Source organism: Phocoena sinus, chromosome 7, assembly GCF_008692025.1.
Source record: "Phocoena sinus isolate mPhoSin1 chromosome 7, mPhoSin1.pri, whole genome shotgun sequence".
Classification (NCBI taxonomy): domain Eukaryota; kingdom Metazoa; phylum Chordata; class Mammalia; order Artiodactyla; family Phocoenidae; genus Phocoena; species Phocoena sinus.
In genome coordinates, this window is record NC_045769.1 from 55377811 (window position 1) to 55395055 (window position 17245).

At 44.0% G+C, this 17245-nt stretch overlaps 1 protein-coding gene and 1 long non-coding RNA gene across 2 annotated transcripts in view; one reads left to right on the forward strand and one right to left on the reverse strand.

Moving 5' to 3' along the window:
• Window positions 1-17245, forward strand: part of TTN (titin) — a 281733-nt gene that overhangs the window by 231854 nt on the left and 32634 nt on the right. Inside the window, 1 exon segment of the mRNA XM_032637061.1 lies at window positions 95-17200. Within this exon segment, the coding sequence (XP_032492952.1) occupies window positions 95-17200 (17106 nt within the window).
• Window positions 1-17245, reverse strand: part of LOC116756537 — an 83275-nt gene that overhangs the window by 32041 nt on the left and 33989 nt on the right. Inside the window, exon 2 of the long non-coding RNA XR_004350675.1 lies at window positions 5062-5211. This is a non-coding gene — a long non-coding RNA (uncharacterized LOC116756537). The remainder of the gene's footprint in view (window positions 1-5061; window positions 5212-17245) is intronic.

The window sequence follows — 17245 nt, forward strand, 5'->3', positions numbered from 1 at the left end:
TTTTCAATACAGCCCATTTGGGAGTGCCAATATTTTATGTAATTTATACAAAAGCCAAACCCTTAACACTTTTGTGCCTTTGTCTCCTTTTCAGATCCCCCAGGACCACCCTCAAATGCACGTGTCACTGATACCACCAAGAAATCTGCTTCTTTGGCATGGGGCAAGCCTCATTATGACGGTGGGCTTGAAATCACTGGCTATGTCGTAGAGCATCAAAAAGTAGGAGATGATGCCTGGATAAAGGATACGACAGGAACCACCCTCAGAATCACCGAGTTTGTCGTCCCTGATCTTCAGACTAAAGAAAAATACAATTTTAGAATCAGTGCCATCAACGATGCAGGTGTTGGGGAGCCAGCAGTGATTTCAAATGTTGAAATTGTAGAACGGGAGATGGCTCCTGATTTCGAACTAGATGCTGAGCTTCGAAGAACCCTTGTTGTGAGAGCAGGACTCAGTATTAGAATATTTGTGCCCATTAAAGGTCGTCCTGCTCCTGAAGTGACATGGACCAAAGACGATATCAACCTTAAAAACCGAGCTAACATTGAAAGTACAGAGTCGTTCACGCTCCTGATCATCCCAGAATGTAACAGATACGACACCGGTAAATTTGTGATGACCATTGAAAACGCCGCTGGGAAGAAAAGTGGTTTCGTTAACGTCAGAGTCTTGGATACACCAGGACCTGTCCTTAACCTGAGGCCTACTGACATCACAAAGGAGAGTGTCACCCTGCACTGGGACCTCCCACTGATAGATGGGGGCTCACATGTAACAAACTACATTGTGGAGAAACGAGAAGCAACACGGAAATCCTACTCCACGGTCACCACTAAGTGCCATAAATGCACATACAAAGTTACTGGCTTGTCTGAAGGACATGAATACTTCTTCAGAGTGATGGCAGAAAATGAGTATGGAATTGGTGAGCCGACAGAAACAACAGAGCCTGTAAAAGCCTCCGAAGTACCATCACCGCCAGACAGTCTTAACATTATGGACATAACTAAGAGCACAGTCAGCCTGGCGTGGCCTAAACCCAAGCACGACGGTGGCAGTAAGATCACTGGCTATGTGATTGAAGCCCAAAGAAAAGGCTCTGACCAGTGGACCCACATCACAACCGTGAAGGGGTTAGAATGTGTTGTGAAGAATCTAACTGAAGGGGAAGAATATACCTTCCAAGTGATGGCAGTGAACAGTGCGGGGAGAAGTGCCCCTAGAGAAAGCCGACCCGTCGTCGTCAAGGAGCAGACAATGCTTCCAGAATTGGATCTCCATGGCATTTATCAAAAATTAGTCATTGCTAAAGCTGGTGACAACATCAAAGTTGAAATTCCAGTGCTAGGTCGACCAAAGCCCACAGTTACATGGAAGAAAGGAGACCAGGTTCTTAAACAGACCCAGAGAGTTAATTTTGAAAACACAGCGACTTCAACCATCTTAAATATCAATGAGTGTGTAAGAAGCGATAGTGGGCCCTACCCATTAACAGCAAGGAACATTGCGGGAGAGGTTGGTGATGTCGTCACCATTCAAGTCCATGATATCCCAGGGCCACCTACTGGACCAATCAAATTTGATGATGTTTCGTCTGATTTTGTCACCTTCTCTTGGGACCCACCTGAGAATGATGGAGGTGTATCCATAAGCAACTATGTCGTAGAAATGCGACAGACTGACAGTACCACATGGGTTGAGTTAGCAGCCACCGTTATACGCACTACCTACAAAGCCACTCACCTTACTACCGGAGTGGAGTATCAATTCCGGGTAAAAGCTCAAAACAGATACGGAGTTGGACCAGGCATCACATCAGCATCTGTAGTTGCCAACTATCCATTTAAGGTTCCTGGGCCTCCTGGTACCCCTCAGGTAACTGCAGTTACCAAGGATTCAATGACAATCAGCTGGCATGAGCCTCTTTCTGATGGTGGAAGCCCCATTTTAGGATACCACATTGAAAGAAAAGAACGAAATAGTATTCTCTGGCAGACTGTGAGCAAAGCATTAGTACCAGGCAACATTTTCAAGTCAAGTGGACTTGCAGATGGTATTGCTTATGAATTCCGAGTGATCGCGGAAAACATGGCTGGCAAAAGCAAGCCGAGCAAGCCATCTGAACCTATGTCAGCTTTGGATCCCATTGACCAACCTGGGAAACCGGTTCCTCTAAATATTACTAGACACACAGTGACCCTCAAATGGGCTAAGCCTGAATATACTGGAGGCTTTAAAATTACCAGTTACATCGTTGAAAAGAGAGATCTTCCTAGTGGACGGTGGCTGAAAGCCAACTTCAGCAACATTTTGGAGAATGAATTTACAGTCAGCGGACTAACAGAAGATGCCGCATACGAATTCCGCGTGATTGCCAAAAATGCTGCTGGTGCTATTAGCCCACCGTCTGAGCCATCAGATGCTATCACATGCAGGGACGACGTTGAAGCACCAAGGATAATGGTGGATATCAAATTTAAGGACACAATTATAATAAAAGCAGGTGAAGCATTCAAGCTGGAAGCTGATGTTTCAGGTCGCCCACCTCCAACAATGGAATGGACCAAAGATGGAAAGGAGCTTGAAAACACAGCAAAATTAGAAATTAAAATGGCAGATTTCTCTACTAATCTGGTAAACAAGGATTCACTAAGACGGGATGGCGGTGCCTATACCCTTACAGCAACCAATCCTGGTGGTTTCGCTAAACATATTTTCAATGTCAAAGTTCTTGACAGACCAGGCCCACCTGAAGGACCTTTAGCTATATCTGAAATGACATCAGAAAAATGTGTATTGTCATGGTTGCCTCCACTGGACGATGGAGGTGCCAAAATTGACAATTATGTAGTTCAGAAACGTGAAACCAGCAGACTGGCATGGACGAATGTAGCTTCAGAAGTCCAAGTAACAAGACTAAAGGTCCCTAAACTTTTAAAAGGCAATGAATACATATTCCGTGTGATGGCTGTAAATAAATATGGAGTTGGAGAGCCACTGGAATCAGAGCCTGTGCTTGCACTAGATCCTTATGGACCACCTGATCCACCCCAAAATCCTGAAGTTACAGCTATTACTAAAGATTCCATGGTTGTCTGCTGGGGACATCCTGACTCTGATGGCGGCAGCGAAATCATCAATTATATTGTGGAACGGCGTGATAAAGCTGGCCAACGCTGGGTGAAATGCAACAAAAAGACTCTTACTGATTTAAGGTATAAAGTGTCTGGACTGACAGAAGGACATGAATATGAGTTCCGGATCATGGCTGAGAACGCTGCTGGAATCAGCGCACCGAGTGCTACCAGTCCATTTTATAAAGCCTGTGATGCTGTGTTTAAACCTGGCCCGCCAGGTAACCCACGTGTTCTAGATACAAGCAGATCATCCATTTCAATTGCTTGGAACAAACCTATCTATGATGGTGGTTCCGAAATCACTGGGTATATGGTTGAGATCGCCCTGCCAGAAGAAGATGAATGGCATATTGTCACTCCACCAGCCGGGCTCAAGGCAACTTCTTACACTATCACCAACCTCACAGAGAACCAGGAATATAAAATCCACATCTATGCCATGAATTCTGAAGGCATTGGGGAACCTGCACTTGTTCCTGGAACTCCAAAGGCTGAAGACAGGATGCTGCCTCCAGAGATTGAACTGGACGTTGAACTGCGCAAAGTTGTTACCCTAAGAGCTTGTTGTACCCTGAGACTTTTTGTTCCAATCAAAGGAAGGCCAGCACCTGAGGTGAAGTGGACCCGGGAACACGGAGAATCTTTAGATAAAGCTAGCATTGAGTCCACAAGCTCTTATACCCTGCTTACCGTTGGAAACGTAAACAGATTCGACAGTGGCAAATACATACTAACTGTAGAAAACAGCTCAGGCAGCAAGTCTGCATTTGTCAGTGTCAGAGTACTGGATACACCAGGCCCTCCACAGGATCTGAAGGTAAAGGAGGTCACTAAGACATCTGTCACATTGACATGGGAGCCTCCTCTTCTTGACGGAGGTTCAAAAATAAGTAACTACATTGTTGAAAAGCGGGAATCAACAAGGAAAGCATATTCAACTGTTGCAACAAATTGCCACAAGACTTCCTGGAAGGTAGACCAGCTTCAAGAAGGCTGTAGTTACTACTTCAGGGTTCTCGCTGAAAATGAATATGGCATCGGGCTGCCTGCTGAAACCGCAGAATCTGTGAAAGCATCAGAACGACCTCTTCCTCCAGGAAAAATAACTTTGGTGGATGTCACAAGAAATAGCGTGTCACTCTCTTGGGAGAAACCTGAGCATGATGGAGGCAGCCGAATTCTAGGCTACATTGTAGAGATGCAGAGCAAAGGCAGTGACAAATGGACCACATGTGCCACAGTCAAAGTCACCGAAGCCACTATTACTGGATTAATTCAGGGTGAAGAATACTCTTTCCGTGTTTCCGCTCAGAATGAGAAGGGCATCAGTGATCCGAGACAACTGAGTGTGCCAGTAGTTGCCAAGGATCTTGTCATTCCACCAGCCTTCAAACTCCTGTTCAATACTTTCACTGTACTGGCAGGTGAAGATCTGAAAGTCGATGTTCCATTCATTGGACGCCCTACGCCAACTGCAACCTGGCATAAAGATGATGTACCACTGAAGCAGACAACCAGAGTAAATGCTGAGAGCACAGAAAATAACTCACTACTGACGATAAAGGAAGCCTGCCGAGAAGATGTTGGACATTACGTAGTTAAACTGACTAACTCAGCTGGTGAAGCTACCGAAACCCTTAATGTTATTGTTCTCGACAAACCAGGGCCTCCAACGGGACCAGTTAAAATGGATGAGGTGACAGCTGACAGTATCACTTTCTCCTGGGGCCCACCTAAGTATGATGGTGGAAGCTCTATCAATAATTACATCGTAGAAAAACGGGACACTTCCACAACCACCTGGCAAATTCTGTCAGCTACTGTTGCAAGGACAACAATAAAAGCTTGCAGGTTAAAGACTGGATGTGAATATCAGTTTAGGATTGCAGCTGAAAACAGATATGGAAAGAGTACCTACCTCAATTCAGAGCCTACTGTAGCCCAGTATCCATTCAAAGTTCCTGGTCCTCCTGGCACACCGTTCGTAACGCTCTCCTCCAAGGACTGTATGGAAGTACAGTGGAACGAGCCAGTCAGTGATGGAGGCAGCAAAGTCACTGGCTATCATCTAGAACGCAAGGAGAGAAATAGCATCCTCTGGGTTAAGTTGAATAAGACACCCATTCCTCAAACCAAGTTTAAAACAACTGGCCTCGACGAAGGCATTGAATATGAATTTAGAGTCTCCGCACAGAACATCGTGGGTGTCGGCAAGCCAAGTAAAGTGTCAGAAAGCTACGTAGCCCGTGATCCATGTGATCCACCAGGAAGGCCAGAGCCAATCATTGTCACAAGGAATTCTGTGACTCTTCAGTGGAAGAAACCCACATATGATGGTGGAAGCAAGGTCACTGGTTATATTGTTGAGAAGAAAGAACTGCCCGAGGGCCGCTGGATGAAAGCCAGTTTTACAAATGTCATTGACACTCAGTTTGAAGTAACGGGCCTAGCTGAAGATCACAGATATGAGTTCCGGGTTATAGCTCGGAATGCTGCAGGAGTGTTTAGCGAGCCTTCAGAAAGTACAGGAGCAATAACAGCAAGAGATGAGGTAGAACCACCACGAATTCGTATGGATCCAAAATACAAAGACACAATCGTGGTTCACGCTGGTGAGTTATTCAACATTGACGCAGATATTTATGGCAAACCAGTACCAACCACTCAGTGGATAAAAGGTGATCAGGAGCTTTCAAATACAGCTCGATTAGAAATAAAGAGCACTGATTTTGCCACCAGTCTCAATGTAAAGGACGCAATACGTGTTGACAGTGGAAATTACATACTGAAAGCCAAAAATGTTGCAGGAGAGATATCAGTCACTGTAAATGTCAAAGTTCTTGACAGACCAGGGCCACCTGAAGGACCTATCGTTATATCAGGAGTTACAGCAGAAAAATGCACACTCGCTTGGAAACCCCCACTACAAGATGGTGGGAGTGATATCATAAATTATATTGTGGAAAAGAGAGAAACCAGCCGCTTGGTTTGGACTGTGGTTGATGCCAACGTGCAAACTCTCAGCTGCAAGCTTACTAAGCTTCTTGAAGGCAATGAATATATCTTCCGTATAATGGCTGTCAACAGATATGGTGTTGGCGAACCTCTTGAATCTGAGCCAGTAGTTGTCAAGAATCCATTTGTAGTGCCAGATGCACCAAAAGCTCCAGAAATCACAGCGGTGACCAAGGACTCAATGGTCGTTGTATGGGAAAGGCCAGCATCTGACGGTGGCAGTGAAATTCTTGGATATGTTCTTGAAAAACGGGATAAAGAGGGCATCAGATGGACAAGATGCCATAAACGTCTGATTGGCGAACTGCGCTTGAGAGTAACTGGACTCTTAGAAAATCACAATTATGAATTCAGAGTCTCAGCTGAGAATGCGGCTGGACTCAGTGAGCCAAGCCCACCTTCTGCTTACCAAAAGGCTTGTGATCCTATTTATAAACCAGGACCTCCAAACAATCCCAAAGTCATTCATACTACCAGATCTTCCGTCTTCCTTTCTTGGGGCAAACCAATATATGATGGTGGCTGTGAAATCCAAGGATACATTGTTGAAAAATGTGACGTGAGTGTTGGTGAATGGACAATGTGCACTCCACCGACTGGAATCAATAAAACAAATACAGAAGTCGAGAAGCTGTTGGAAAAGCATGAGTACAACTTCCGTATCTGTGCTGTTAACAAAGCTGGAGTTGGAGAACATGCTGACGTCCCTGGACCTATTATAGTTGAAGAAAAATTGGAAGCACCAGACATTGATCTTGACCTAGAACTAAGGAAAATTATAAGTATAAGGGCAGGCGGCTCCTTAAGGTTATTTGTTCCTATTAGAGGTCGTCCTACACCAGAAGTTAAATGGGGAAAGGTGGATGGTGAAATCCGAGACGCAGCTATAATCGACAGCACTAGCAGCTTCACCTCTCTTGTTCTTGACAATGTCAACCGATATGATAGTGGAAAATATACTCTCACGTTAGATAACAGCAGTGGGACAAAGACTGCCTTTGTTACTGTGAGAGTCCTGGACACACCAAGTCCACCTGTTAATCTGAAAGTCACAGAAATCACCAAAGACTCAGTATCAATTACATGGGAACCTCCTTTGTTGGATGGGGGATCCAAAATTAAAAATTACATTGTTGAGAAACGTGAAGCCACAAGGAAATCATATGCTGCAGTTGTCACAAATTGCCATAAGAATTCTTGGAAAATCGATCAACTCCAAGAAGGTTGCAGTTACTACTTTAGAGTCACAGCTGAGAACGAGTATGGTATTGGCCTTCCCGCCCATACTGATGATCCAATTAAGGTTGCAGAAGTCCCACAACCTCCAGGAAAAATAACCGTGGATGATGTCACCAGAAACAGTGTCTCTTTGAGCTGGACAAAGCCTGAACATGATGGCGGCAGTAAAATCATTCAGTATATTGTGGAAATGCAAGCTAAACACCATGAGAAATGGTCAGAGTGTGCTCGAGTCAAGTCCCTTGAAGCCGTAATTACCAACCTAACTCAGGGAGAAGAATACCTTTTTAGAGTTGTGGCTGTAAATGAAAAGGGAGGAAGTGATCCTAGGTCTCTTGCAGTTCCGATAGTTGCCAAAGATCTGGTCATTGAGCCAGATGTAAGACCTGCATTTAACAATTACAGTGTACAGGTTGGCCAAGATTTGAAAATAGAAGTGCCAATTTCTGGACGTCCTAAGCCAACCATTACCTGGACTAAAGACGGTCTTCCACTGAAGCAGACTACAAGAATCAATGTTACTGATTCGCTTGACCTCACCATACTCAGTATTAAAGAAACTCATAAGGATGACAGTGGACATTATGGAATCACAGTTGCTAATGTTGTTGGTCAGAAGACAGCATCCATCGAAATTATAACCCTAGATAAGCCTGATCCTCCAAAAGGACCTGTTAAATTTGATGAAGTCAGTGCTGAAAGTATTACCTTATCTTGGGAACCTCCACTGTATACAGGGGGCTGCCAGATCACTAACTACATAGTTCAGAAAAGAGATACAACCACCACAGTATGGGATGTTGTTTCTGCTACTGTTGCCAGAACTACACTCAAAGTGACCAAACTGAAGACTGGTACAGAATACCAATTCAGAATATTCGCTGAAAACAGATATGGACAAAGCTTTGCCTTGGAATCTCAGCCAATTGTAGCTCAATATCCCTACAAAGAACCAGGCCCTCCAGGCACACCATTTGTCACAGCCATTTCCAAAGACTCCATGGTTATACAGTGGCATGAACCAATCAATAACGGAGGAAGCCCAATCATAGGTTACCACCTTGAGAGAAAGGAAAGAAATAGTATTTTGTGGACAAAGGTCAACAAAACTATTATTCATGACACCCAGTTTAAAGCACTCAATCTTGAAGAAGGCATTGGATATGAATTCAGAGTTTATGCTGAAAATATTGTTGGTGTAGGCAAAGCAAGCAAGAATTCTGAATGCTATGTAGCCAGAGATCCCTGTGACCCACCAGGAACCCCAGAAGCAATAATAGTTAAAAGACATGAAATCACTTTACAATGGACCCAACCAGCATATGATGGTGGAAGTATGATTACGGGTTACATTGTAGAGAAACGTGATTTGCCTGAGGGTCGTTGGATGAAAGCCAGCTTCACAAACGTCATTGAAACTCAATTTACTGTGTCAGGTCTTACTGAAGATCAAAGATATGAATTCAGAGTCATTGCAAAGAATGCAGCTGGTGTAATAAGCAAACCCTCTGACAGTACTGGACCGATAACTGCCAAGGATGAGGTCGAACTCCCAAGAATTTCAATGGATCCAAAATTCAGAGACACAATTGTGGTAAATGCTGGAGAAACATTCAGGCTTGAAGCTGATGTCCACGGAAAGCCCCTACCTACCATTGAGTGGTTAAGAGGAGATAAGGAAATTGAAGAATCTGCTAGATGTGAAATAAAGAACACAGATTTCAAGGCTTTACTTATTGTAAAGGATGCCATTAGAATCGACGGCGGACAGTATATTTTGAGAGCTTCCAATGTTGCAGGTTCTAAGTCATTCCCAGTGAATGTAAAAGTGTTAGACAGACCAGGACCTCCAGAAGGGCCAGTCCAGGTTACTGGAGTCACCGCTGAAAAATGCACCTTAACATGGTCTCCACCACTTCAAGATGGTGGCAGCAACATTTCTCACTATGTTGTTGAAAAGAGAGAAACAAGTCGGCTTGCCTGGACTGTTGTTGCTTCAGAGGTTGTAACCAATTCTCTGAAAGTTACCAAACTCTTAGAAGGGAATGAATATATTTTCCGTATAATGGCTGTCAACAAATACGGTGTCGGAGAGCCTTTGGAATCTGCACCAGTACTCATGAAAAATCCATTTGTGCTTCCTGGACCACCAAAAAGCCTGGAAGTCACGAACATTGCCAAGGACTCCATGACCGTCTGTTGGAGCCGTCCAGATAGTGATGGTGGAAGTGAGATTATTGGCTACATTGTAGAAAAAAGAGACAAAAGTGGCATTAGGTGGATAAAATGTAATAAACGCCGCATTACAGATTTGCGTCTAAGAGTAACAGGATTAACAGAAGATCATGAGTATGAGTTCAGAGTCTCTGCAGAAAACGCTGCTGGAGTTGGAGAACCAAGTCCAGCCACAGTGTATTATAAGGCTTGCGATCCTGTGTTCAAACCTGGCCCCCCCATCAATGCACACATTGTAAACACCACTAAAAATTCAATTACACTTGCCTGGGGTAAACCCATCTACGATGGTGGCAGTGAGATCCTGGGATACGTAGTAGAAATCTGTAAAGCTGATGAAGAAGAATGGCAAATAGTTACTCCACAGACTGGCCTGAGAGCCGCTCGATTTGAAATTTCAAAACTCACTGAACACCAGGAGTATAAAATACGAGTCTGTGCCCTCAATAAAGTTGGTTTAGGTGAGGCTACATCAGTTCCTGGTACTGTGAAACCAGAAGATAAACTCGAAGCACCTGAACTTGACCTTGACTCTGAATTAAGGAAAGGAATTGTTGTAAGAGCCGGTGGATCTGTCAGAATTCACATTCCATTCAAAGGTTGCCCAACACCTGAGATCACTTGGTCTCGAGAGGAAGGTGAATTCACAGATAAGGTCCAAACTGAAAAAGCAGCAAACTATACCCAACTATCAATAGATAACTGTGATAGAAGTGATGCTGGAAAATATACTCTCAAGCTGGAAAACAGCAGTGGATCTAAATCTGCCTTTGTAACTGTGAAAGTTCTCGACACCCCAGGACCAATACAGAATTTGGCAGTCAAAGAAGTGAGAAAAGATTTTGTCCTTCTGATATGGGAACCACCCACCATCGATGGGGGTGCAAAGGTCAAGAACTATGTTATTGACAAACGTGAGTCAACCAGAAAAGCATATGCTAATGTGAGTAATAAATGCAGCAAAACAAGCTTTAAAGTTGAGAATCTTACAGAAGGAGCCATGTACTACTTTAGAGTAATGGCTGAAAATGAATTTGGAGTTGGTGTTCCAGTGGAAACCGCTGATGCTGTGAAAGCAGCTGAACCTCCTTCCCCACCAGGAAAGGTCACACTCACTGACGTGTCCCAGACTAGTGCATCGCTGATGTGGGAGAAACCTGAACATGATGGTGGTAGCAGAATCCTGGGGTATGTTGTTGAAATGCAGCCCAAAGGAACAGAAAAATGGAGTGTTGTGGCTGAATCCAAAGTCTGCAATGCAGTTGTTACTGGTCTGAGTTCTGGACAAGAATATCAGTTCCGTGTCAAGGCTTACAACGAGAAAGGAAAAAGCGATCCAAGAGTGCTTGGTGTTCCTGTCATAGCCAAGGACTTGACTATACAGCCTAGTTTTAAGTTACCATTTAACACATACAGTGTTCAAGCTGGAGAAGGTCTTAAAATCGAAATTCCTGTCATTGGCCGACCGAGACCTGAAATTTCATGGGTCAAAGACGGCGAGCCTCTTAAACAGACAACAAGAGTAAATGTTGAGGAAACAGCTACATCAACTATTTTGCACATTACAGAAAGTAACAAAGATGACTTTGGAAAATACACCATAACAGCAACAAATAGTGCAGGTACGGCAACTGAAAATCTCAGCATTATCGTTCTGGAAAAGCCTGGACCTCCAGTTGGACCAGTTCGGTTTGATGAAGTTAGTGCAGACTTTGTGGTCATATCTTGGGAACCTCCAGCCTATACTGGTGGCTGCCAAATAAGCAACTACATTGTAGAGAAGCGAGATACAACTACCACCACTTGGCACATGGTATCAGCAACAGTTGCAAGAACAACAATTAAAATAACCAAACTGAAAACAGGCACTGAGTACCAGTTTAGAATTTTTGCAGAAAACAGGTATGGAAAAAGTGCCCCCTTGGATTCTAAACCAGTTACTGTACAATATCCATTTAAAGAACCCGGACCACCTGGCACTCCTTTTGTGACATCAGTCTCGAAAGATCAAATGCTTGTGCAGTGGCACGAGCCAGTTAATGATGGAGGCAGCAAAGTTACTGGCTACCATCTTGAACAGAAAGAAAAGAACAGCATTTTATGGGTCAAATTAAATAAGACTCCCATTCAAGACACCAAATTCAAAACAACTGGGCTTGATGAAGGCCTTGAGTATGAGTTCAAAGTTTCTGCTGAAAATATTGTTGGCATCGGCAAGCCGAGCAAAGTGTCGGAATGCTTTGTTGCTCGTGATCCGTGTGACCCACCAGGTCGCCCTGAAGCCATTGTTATTACAAGAAACAGTGTCACACTGAAATGGAAGAAACCCGCCTATGACGGCGGCAGCAAAATAACAGGTTATACTGTAGAAAAGAAAGATCTACCTGACGGCCGTTGGATGAAAGCCAGCTTTACTAATGTATTAGAAACTGAATATACAGTGAGTGGACTTGTAGAAGACCAAAGATATGAATTCAGAGTAATTGCAAGAAACGCAGCTGGCAACTTTAGTGAACCATCTGAAAGCACTGGCGCCATTACTGCAAGAGATGAAATTGATGCACCAAATGCCTCACTGGATCCCAGATATAAAGATGTCATCGTTGTTCACGCAGGAGAGACTTTTGTCCTCGAAGCTGATATCCGTGGCACACCTATACCTGATATTGTTTGGTCAAAAGATGGGAAAGAGCTTGAAGAAACAGCTGCCAGGATGGAAATTAAGTCTACTATTCAGAGAACAACTCTTCTTGTCAAAGACTGTATACGTAGTGACGGAGGACAATATATCCTGAAACTCAGCAACGTGGGTGGAACAAAGTCTATACCAATCACTGTAAAGGTACTTGACAGGCCAGGGCCTCCTGAAGGGCCTCTGAAAGTTTCTGGAGTGACTGCTGAAAAATGTTACCTGGCATGGAACCCACCTTTACAAGATGGTGGTGCTAATATCTCACATTACATCATTGAAAAGAGAGAGACAAGCAGACTCTCCTGGACCCAGGTTTCAACTGAGGTACAGGCCCTTAACTACAAAGTCACTAAACTTCTTCCTGGTAATGAGTACATTTTCCGTGTCATGGCTGTGAATAAATATGGAATTGGAGAGCCTCTGGAATCTGAGCCTGTTGTAGCCCGTAATCCTTATAAACCACCAGGTCCTCCTTCCCCACCTGAAGCCTCAGCAATCACCAAAGAGTCTGTCGTCGTAACATGGGCACGCCCAGTGGATGATGGAGGTGCTGAAATCGAGGGCTACATTCTTGAAAAACGAGATAAGGCAGGCATCAGGTGGACCAAGTGCAACAAGAAAACACTAACAGATCTTCGATTCAGGGTAACTGGCCTTACTGAAGGGCATTCCTATGAATTCCGAGTTGCTGCTGAAAATGCAGCTGGTGTGGGTGAACCTAGTGAGCCATCTGTTTTCTATCGTGCATGTGATGCTCTGTATCCACCAGGACCACCAAGTAATCTAAAAGTGGCAGACACTTCCAGATCTTCTGTCTCCCTGGTGTGGAATAAGCCAATTTATGATGGCGGCGCTCCTGTTAAGGGCTATGTTGTTGAGGTCAAGGAAGCCACTGCTGCTGAATGGACAATGTGCACTCCACCAACAGGATTACAAGGAAAGCAGTTCACCGTGACCAAGCTTAAAGAAAATACTGAATATAACTTCCGTATTTGTGCCATCAATTCTGAAGGCGTAGGTGAGCCTGCAACTATACCCGGTTCAGTTGTTGCTAAAGAGAGGCAAGAGCCACCAGAAATAGAACTGGATGCTGATCTCCGAAAAGTGGTCATTCTGCGTGCGAGTGCTACTTTACGCTTATTTGTCACTATCAAAGGTCGACCGGAACCTGAAGTTAAATGGGAAAAGGCAGAAGGCATTCTCACTGACCGGGCCCAGATTGAGGTGACCAGCTCATATACAATGTTGGTAATTGATAACGTTACCAGATTTGACAGTGGTCGGTATAATCTGACACTAGAAAACAACAGTGGCTCTAAAACTGCTTTTGTTAACGTCAGAGTTCTCGACTCACCAAGTGCCCCTGTGAATTTGACCGTAGGAGAAGTGAAGAAAGACTCAGTGACACTGGCTTGGGAACCACCGCTTATTGATGGCGGAGCTAAGATTACGAACTACATCGTTGAAAAACGAGAAACTACAAGAAAAGTGTATGCTACTGTTACAAACAATTGCACGAAGAACACTTTTAAGATTGAAAACCTGCAAGAAGGATGTTCTTACTACTTCCAAGTCTTGGCTTCCAATGAATATGGGATTGGTTTGCCAGCTGAAACAACTGAACCTGTTAAAGCTTCTGAAACACCCCTTCCACCTGGAAGAGTAACTCTTGTTGATGTGACCCGTAACACAGCTACAATTAAGTGGGAGAGACCAGAAAGTGATGGTGGCAGCAAAATTACCGGTTACGTAGTTGAAATGCAGACCAAAGGGAGTGAAAAATGGAGCATGTGCACACAAGTTAAGACTCTAGAAGCAACTGTATCTGGCCTAACTGCTGGAGAGGAGTATATCTTCAGGGTAGCTGCACTTAATGAAAAAGGAAAAAGTGACCCAAGACAACTTGGAGTGCCAGTAATTGCAAGAGATATTGAAATAAAGCCTTCAGTTGAGCTTCCTTTCAATACTTTCAATGTAAAGGCTACAGACCAACTGAAGATTGATGTTCCATTTAAAGGAAGACCTCAAGCTACTGTAAGCTGGAAAAAAGACGGTCAGACTCTTAAAGAGACAACTAGAGTAAATGTTTCTTCTTCAAAGACTGTAACATCACTAACAATTAAGGAAGCTTCAAGGGAAGATGTTGGAACTTATGAATTATGTGTTTCAAACAGTGCTGGATCCATAACAGTTCCTATTACTATAATTGTGCTTGACAAACCAGGACCTCCCGGACCTATACATATTGATGAGGTTAGTTGTGACAATATAACCATTTCTTGGAATCCTCCAGAATATGATGGTGGCTGCCAGATTAGCAATTACATCGTTGAAAAGAGAGAAACCTCTTCTACAACATGGCACGTAGTTTCACAGGCAGTTGCAAGAACATCCATTAAAATAGTTCGTCTAGTAACAGGAAGTGAGTATCAGTTCCGTGTTTGTGCAGAAAACCGCTACGGAAAGAGCTCCTACAGTGCCTCTTCAGCTGTAGTTGCAGAGCATCCATTCAGCCCCCCAGGTCCTCCTGGTACTCCTAAAGTTGTGCATGCCACAAAATCCACCATGTTGGTAACCTGGCAAGTGCCAGTTAATGATGGAGGAAGTCAAGTACTTGGCTATCACCTTGAGTATAAAGAAAGAAGCAGCATTCTTTGGTCAAAAGCAAATAAGAGCCTCATCACTGCTACTCAAAGCAAAGTCTCCGGCCTTGATGAAGGACTGATGTATGAGTATCGTGTATATGCTGAGACTATTGCTGGAATTGGTAAATGCAGTAAGTCTTGTGAACCAGTCCCTGCAAGAGACCCTTGTGACCCTCCTGGACAACCTGAAGTCACAAATATCACGAGGAAATCAGTGTCACTTAAATGGTCTAAGCCACATTATGGCGGTGGAGCTAAGATCACCGGATACATTGTTGAACGTAGAGAACTACCAGATGGCCGGTGGCTGAAGTGCAATTTTACTAACGTACAAGAAACATACTTTGAAGTAACCGAACTTACTGAAGACCAGCGTTATGAATTCCGGGTTTTCGCAAGGAATGCTGCTGACTCAACTAGTGAGCCATCTGAATCCACTGGACCTATCACAGTTAAAGACGATGTTGAGGCTCCAAGAATTATGATGGATGTCAAGTTCCGAGATGTTATTGTTGTCAAAGCTGGAGAGGTCCTTAAGATAAATGCAGACATTGCAGGGCGACCTCTGCCAGTAATTTCCTGGGCCAAGGATGGTGTAGAAATTGAAGAGAGAGCAAGAACAGAAATTGTCTCAACAGATTACAATACTTTGCTAACAGTGAAAGACTGTGTCCGACGAGACTCTGGGCAGTATGTGCTAACACTGAAGAATGTTGCTGGAACTCGGTCTTTTGCAGTTAATTGCAAGGTACTTGATAAGCCTGGCCCACCAGCAGGACCACTTGAAATAACTGGCCTCACTGCTGAGAAATGCTCTGTTTCTTGGGGACCGCCCCAAGAAGATGGTGGCGCAGCTATCGACTATTACATTGTAGAAAAACGCGAGACAAGTCGCCTTGCTTGGACAATATGTGAAGGAGAGTTAAGGACAACATCCTGTAAAGTGACCAAGTTGCTCAAGGGCAATGAATACATCTTTAGAGTAACCGGTGTTAATAAACATGGTGTTGGCGAGCCCCTGGAGAGTATGGCTGTAAAGGCACTAGATCCATTTACGGTTCCAAGTCCACCCACATCTTTGGAAATTACATCTGTGACCAAAGAGTTCATGACACTTTGCTGGGCAAGACCAGAGAGTGATGGAGGCAGTGAAATCTCTGGATACATAATTGAAAGGCGAGAGAAAAACAGCCTACGATGGGTGCGTGTAAACAAAAAACCAGTTTATGATCTGAGAGTGAAATCAACAGGACTTCGGGAAGGATGTGAATATGAGTATCGGGTATATGCAGAAAATGCTGCAGGCCTGAGCCTTCCAAGTGAAACCTCTCCCTTAATCCAGGCAGAAGATCCCGTGTTCTTACCATCTCCTCCATCCAAACCCAATATCATGGACTCAGGCAAGACCAATATAACTATTGGCTGGGTTAAGCCCTTATTTGATGGTGGGTCCCCAGTAACTGGATACACTGTAGAATTTAAAAAATCTGATGAAACTGACTGGAAAACTGCCATTCAGAACTTACGGGGCACAGAATACACAATAAGTGGACTAACCACAGGAGCCGAATACATTTTCAGAGTAAGATCTATCAATAAGGTCGGTGCTAGTGATCCCAGTGATAGCTCCGATCCCCAGATAGCAAAGGAAAGAGAAGAAGAACCTGTATTTGATCTTGACAGTGAAATGAAGAAGACCCTGATCGTCAAGGCCGGTGCCTCCTTTACCATGACTGTGCCTTTCCGAGGAAGACCGGTACCCAGTGTCTCCTGGAGCAAACCAGACACTGACCTCCGCGCTAGAGCTTATATTGATTCCACAGACTCTCATACATCACTGACTATTGAAAATGCCAATAGAAATGATTCTGGAAAATACACATTAACAATTCAGAATATTTTGAATGCTGCTTCACTGACCTTAGTTGTCAAAGTTTTAGATTCTCCTGGTCCTCCAGCCAATATTACTGTACATGATGTCACCAGGGAGTCTGCAGTGTTATCCTGGGATGTTCCTGAAAATGATGGTGGAGCACCAGTGAAGAATTACTACATAGAAAAACGGGAGGCCAGTAAGAAAGCATGGGTCTCAGTGACCAGCAACTGTAACCGCCTCTCCTACAAAATTACCAACTTACAAGAAGGGGAGATTTACTACTTCAGAGTCTCTGGAGTAAATGAGTTTGGTGTTGGTGTACCAGCTGAAACGAAGGAAGGAGTAAAAATAACAGGTATGTTTTAAGAACAAAGAAAACCTACATATCCATATTCATTTG